The sequence below is a fragment of the Sceloporus undulatus genome, chromosome 1 (assembly GCF_019175285.1).
Source record: "Sceloporus undulatus isolate JIND9_A2432 ecotype Alabama chromosome 1, SceUnd_v1.1, whole genome shotgun sequence".
Taxonomy (NCBI): Eukaryota; Metazoa; Chordata; class Lepidosauria; order Squamata; family Phrynosomatidae; genus Sceloporus; species Sceloporus undulatus.
Window position 1 is genome coordinate 10,223,681 of NC_056522.1, and position 4,878 is coordinate 10,228,558.

Genomic DNA, 4,878 nt, shown 5'->3' on the forward strand with positions numbered 1-4,878 from the left:
TAAACACTGCTGACTATTAACTCCAGAATATTTATTAACATGTTAACAATCACCAGCTCAATACAGATTTTTGGAGTGGCCAAATCTGTCACCAGATTATTTGGGAAAGAGATAGTTAACTGTGTGTGGCGGCAGAGCAATTTCTCTCTCCCACATGGGCTGCGCAAACATGCCATGTCACTTCCAGTTGCTATTTTCAACTGGGCTTTTGGCCAAAAAGAGGGAGTTGGGGAGCTTTGAGGGATAGCCAAGCTGCCACACTTGTAAGCACTTTTTTCTTAGCTTTGGGTGAAAAATCACCTCCCCAAATTGCCCCCACCTCCAGTTTTTTTTAAAAACTGAGTGTTTAGGAGGCCTTAGGGGACTGTAGAATTGGGTGTCAGAGCTGTGTGTAGCCTTCAAGCCAAACCTTTCCTGCCCATGATTTAGTGTGCTTGAAAAAAGGGGGCAATAAAGACCTCTAAAATGTTATTTCTAAATAGAGGGATTGTGCATTAAAGTGGCATGGGAATTCAGTTGAACACCTGAAAGTTATGTATCTTGGGTCAACAAATCCTACTTTCACATATTCATTAATGGGGCTTGAGCTGGCAGTGACTAAACCAGAAAGTGGTTTGGGTGTGGTGGCAGATGTCTTTAATTCATGTGTTGACCTGTTGAGAATTATTAAGAAACGAACTCAAATAAAACTTGCAATTTTGAGACATCTTTAAACAGTTTTGTGGTATGGCCACACTTGAAATACTGTGTACAACACTGGTGGTTCAGCTTCAAAAAGGATGTCATATTGCTGGAATTAGTGCAGAAAAAGGATAGGAGAACTGATTTAAGGAGCAGGAAAACTTTGCTTTGAGGAAAAATTAATAGATTTGGGGCTTTTTCATTTAGGAAGAAAAAGAGAAAGGAGGCATGATAGAAATGTACAAAACTATGCATGGTGCTGACAGGGAGAAAATGTTCTGCCTCTCTTAATATTAGAACTTGGAGTCATCTTGTAAAACTCAATGGTGGGAGATTCAGGACAGATAAAAGAGTATTTATTTGTGCAACGCATACTTAAATAATAGAATTTATTTTTAAAGTATGTAGTGATGGCTGCTGAGTGGCTTTTAATGGATGAGGCAGATTTGAGAAATATAAAGTAACATAAAGTTACCTAGTAATCATAATGGCTTTGTGTTATCCCTATTATTAGAAACCGTATGCCTTTGAATTCCTGTTGCTGGGGAACACAAGTAGAAGGATGCTTTTACATTCAGTCATGGTTCTGTGTATCCGTTTTGTTTACCATGGTGGGAACAGAATGTACAGTTAGGTGAATTTAGGGTATGATCCAACCGAATTCCCCTTAATGTGAACCATTGAATTCTCATTTAAAAGTTGAGTGCTGGATTTGCCAATTGAGGCTGTGATCTAGTAAATTATGTAAGGCAATGTAGAACGACTATGAATATGGCAGAAAATTGCTTCCAAGTTTTGTTTGCAGCACTGCTGAAGAAGCAGATTGCATTTCAGTTTAATTTTTAAAGGTTTTTGAAAAGCAACATGCCCCTTTTGCATCTAGAAGAAACCACAAAGAAATGTTCATCTCTTCAGCATTTTCTTCTTGTATGTGAACTTTGTCTTATGGAACCCAAATAGTGCTCATATTACAGTCCAAAAACCACTGGTTTATGAGTGAGCAATTACTTCCTATTAAATACAGTTTGGATTCATTGTTATTGTAATAAACAAAAATACACGTACAACTCAAAACCAAATTATTATCTACACTTTCACCTGAAATGTAGATATTTATCTTTTCGCTGCCTGTTTTCTTATCTTTTTAAAGAGTAATGATGTTTTCAACTGGAAAGATCTTTTGAGAATCAAAAGTGCCCATAAACTTCTGTATGCCCTTGAAATTATTGAAGCCCTAGGAAAACCCAACAGAAGAATAAGGCGGGAATCCACGGTAATATCCCTTTTTTTTTCAAATTCTAATTGGTTATACATATGATGAGATGCCTCTTAAAAGCTATTAATTTTTTAAATAATTATATCTTTGACATCAACTTTAGGGCAGTTACAGTGATTTGTATCCAGATTCTGATGACTCAAGTGAAGATCAAATAGAAAACAGTAAAAACACATGGAGTTGCAAGGTTTGATATTACTACCTTGATAGCAATATTAATAGATTTTATTGAAATTGGTGGGAAATTTGGAATTTCCATAAATGAACCCTTTTGGGGTGGGGCCTAACATAGTCTGTTAACTTTCTTGGACAAATCATGGCAACAAAGTCTGTGAGAGGTACCCAGCTTATGCATTGTTCTCAGTGATTTAAGTTGTTCAGTAAGATAGTAGATCTTATGCTTTGTTGCTTAAGAGAGCAAGTAAAGTATTTCATTTTTGACTGCATTTTAGTATAAAACAAATCCTCGAATGAGTTAAAATTGTTTATTAATGTGGAAGGAGATGCTTTTATTCTGTAATACATGTGTGGTTTTATGTGCTGCTTCTAATTATTGTCACTTTCATAACTTGATTTCAGTTTGTCGCTTCTGGAGGGCTACAGCAACTCTTGGAAATTTTTAACTCTGGGATTTTAGAACCTAAAGAGCAAGAATCATGGACTGTGGTATGTACTAGTTCATTACTGTACAACACTTTTGATTGCATGTACAGTCGGCCCTCCTTATCCACGGATTCCAAATAGAAAACCTTGATTTTACATTTTATATAAAGTACACCATTTTGCTCTGCCATTATATTTAATGGGACTTGAGCATCCATGGATTTTGTTATCCACAAGATGTCCTGGAGCCAAACCGCAGTAGATAACAAGGGCCCACTGTATAAACACTTGATGTTTATTCATAACATTGTATGAATTACACAGCCCTATTATTGAAAGTTTTTTTTCCTATTTCAACCATTTCCAGGAAACCATTCTAGGAAATGTGATTTTATAGCTCCTGTGCTTACAAGGATCTCTCAATTTCAGTTGGGCCCACAAAGAGAAATGTTAGTTCAAAGCTGATTACTCTTCTGAAGTGAATTGGGCAGTTGTCATGCCATCTAGCAGGAATTTCTATATAGTGTTTGGGAGGATCTGCTTTGCTATTAACAGTGTATTTTTGTATGTGTGTGTGTGTTTAAAAATCTGTAGTGGCTACTAGATTGTCTTGCCTGTTTGCTGAAGTTGATATGCCAGTTTGCCGTGGATCCTTCAGATTTGGATTTGGCTTATCATGATGTCTTCGCCTGGTCTGGAGTGGCAGAGAACCACAGAAAAAGAACTTGGCCAGGAAAATCGCGGAAGACTGCAAGTGATCACACAAAAGGCCTTCACATACCCCGTCTGACAGAGGTGAGAAACAAATAGTGTAACTATGGGCTGTCTCAGACTGGGCTAAAAAAGTCTGATTTCTTGCTGTGTAGCTCCTTGTTTTTGTTGGGTATGGTCAATTGTTGTCACTGCTGTATCATCCATTTGTTAGTGGGCTTTTTTCCTGTAATTTTTAGGGGAGCTGTTTGTTGCTGGATATAGTGATTTATCAGCTCCTCACTTAGAAGGTTTTTTTAAAAAAAATTGGAGGCATGGTTTTACTGATGTGTGGATGTGTTCCTATGTTTTTGATAAAAAAAATACAGTATTATTGAGTCATAGTACACCAGGGAAACAATAAAACAGAAAATGTCTGATTTGTAAGCAAGCTCTGACTTTCTGTTTCTTGTAAATTTGTGAATACGCAAGTGCTGAATCAACCTTAGTTTCTCCATATACAATCATAACCTTTGATATAAGACAAAATGAATGAGTGGTCGAAAGATATAAATACCCATCATCATTCCCCCAAAATTAAAATCCTTTCTCTAGTCATATGTTTAAGGGTTATCAAGACACAGACACTACCTACTTCAGATAGCAGTCTCTTCCTAAATTGGGTTAAATACATTAACCCAAATTAATGTACTTCTTATTTTTATTTTTGTCTATTCTTTTTTCCCAAAGAAAGACCTTGAATGGATTACACCTGAGAATGCAACAAATTTAATTCAGTGTTGTTCTGGTGCTGCACAACTAGTATGGTGGAACTTTATTTCTCTCCCTTCTACCCTCTAGCCCTCCATGCTAGCCAAAAAGTAGCTCCAGAGTATTTCACAGCTCTTCAGAACAGTTTTTGAGGGGCACAGGAAACTTTGTGGGGGAGGAGACATTACCCCCTCCTGATTCTGCTGATAGAAACCATATTCTCAACTATGAATCCCCCATTGGATTCTGATGAAAGTGGCAGTGTCACAGCTTCCCCTATTTGAAAATAGCAGCAGGGGGCACTCCCAACTGCTGCCTTTTTAAAGACCTGAAACAGGTACACTGGTACCTCGGGTTACGAAATTAATTCGTTCCGCTATTTCTTTCGTAAGCCGAAAATTTCATAACCCGAAACGCTTTTCCCATTGAAAATAACTACATGCGTTCCATGACCTCAGACTGAACCTGCAAGTCAAAACAAAGGCACAATAGAGGCCTATTAAGCTAAGTACCCTACAATACAATGTAATACAAAGTTGCCTGAGGCACTAAAGAGCTTAACAATGACTGGCAGGTCCATTCTAAAGTTTCTAAAGGATAAAGAAAAAAAGTTTTTTTCTTATCTTTACTGGTCTTGGCATCTCAGAGTGAGGCAGGAGGAGGAGGATGAGCTCTCAAAGCATCACACCCATGACCAAATCATCACTCCCATGACCAAGGAACCCCAAATTTAAAAAACCAACCCCATGGTCACATTCTATGGCCCACATCAAATCAAGGCCAGACTTGCAAAACTCAAACCCCACATCCCACACTCTCAAATCATCACTCCCATGACCAAGGAACCCCAAATTTAA

At 37.7% G+C, this 4,878-nt stretch overlaps 1 protein-coding gene across 1 annotated transcript in view; it reads left to right on the forward strand.

The window, feature by feature from the left end:
- The window catches only part of USP34 (ubiquitin specific peptidase 34), a 170,521-nt gene that overhangs the window by 93,418 nt on the left and 72,225 nt on the right, over positions 1-4,878 (forward strand). The window contains 4 exon segments of the mRNA XM_042447637.1: positions 1,832-1,954; positions 2,061-2,144; positions 2,537-2,623; positions 3,155-3,355. Coding sequence (XP_042303571.1) covers positions 1,832-1,954; positions 2,061-2,144; positions 2,537-2,623; positions 3,155-3,355 — 495 coding nt within the window.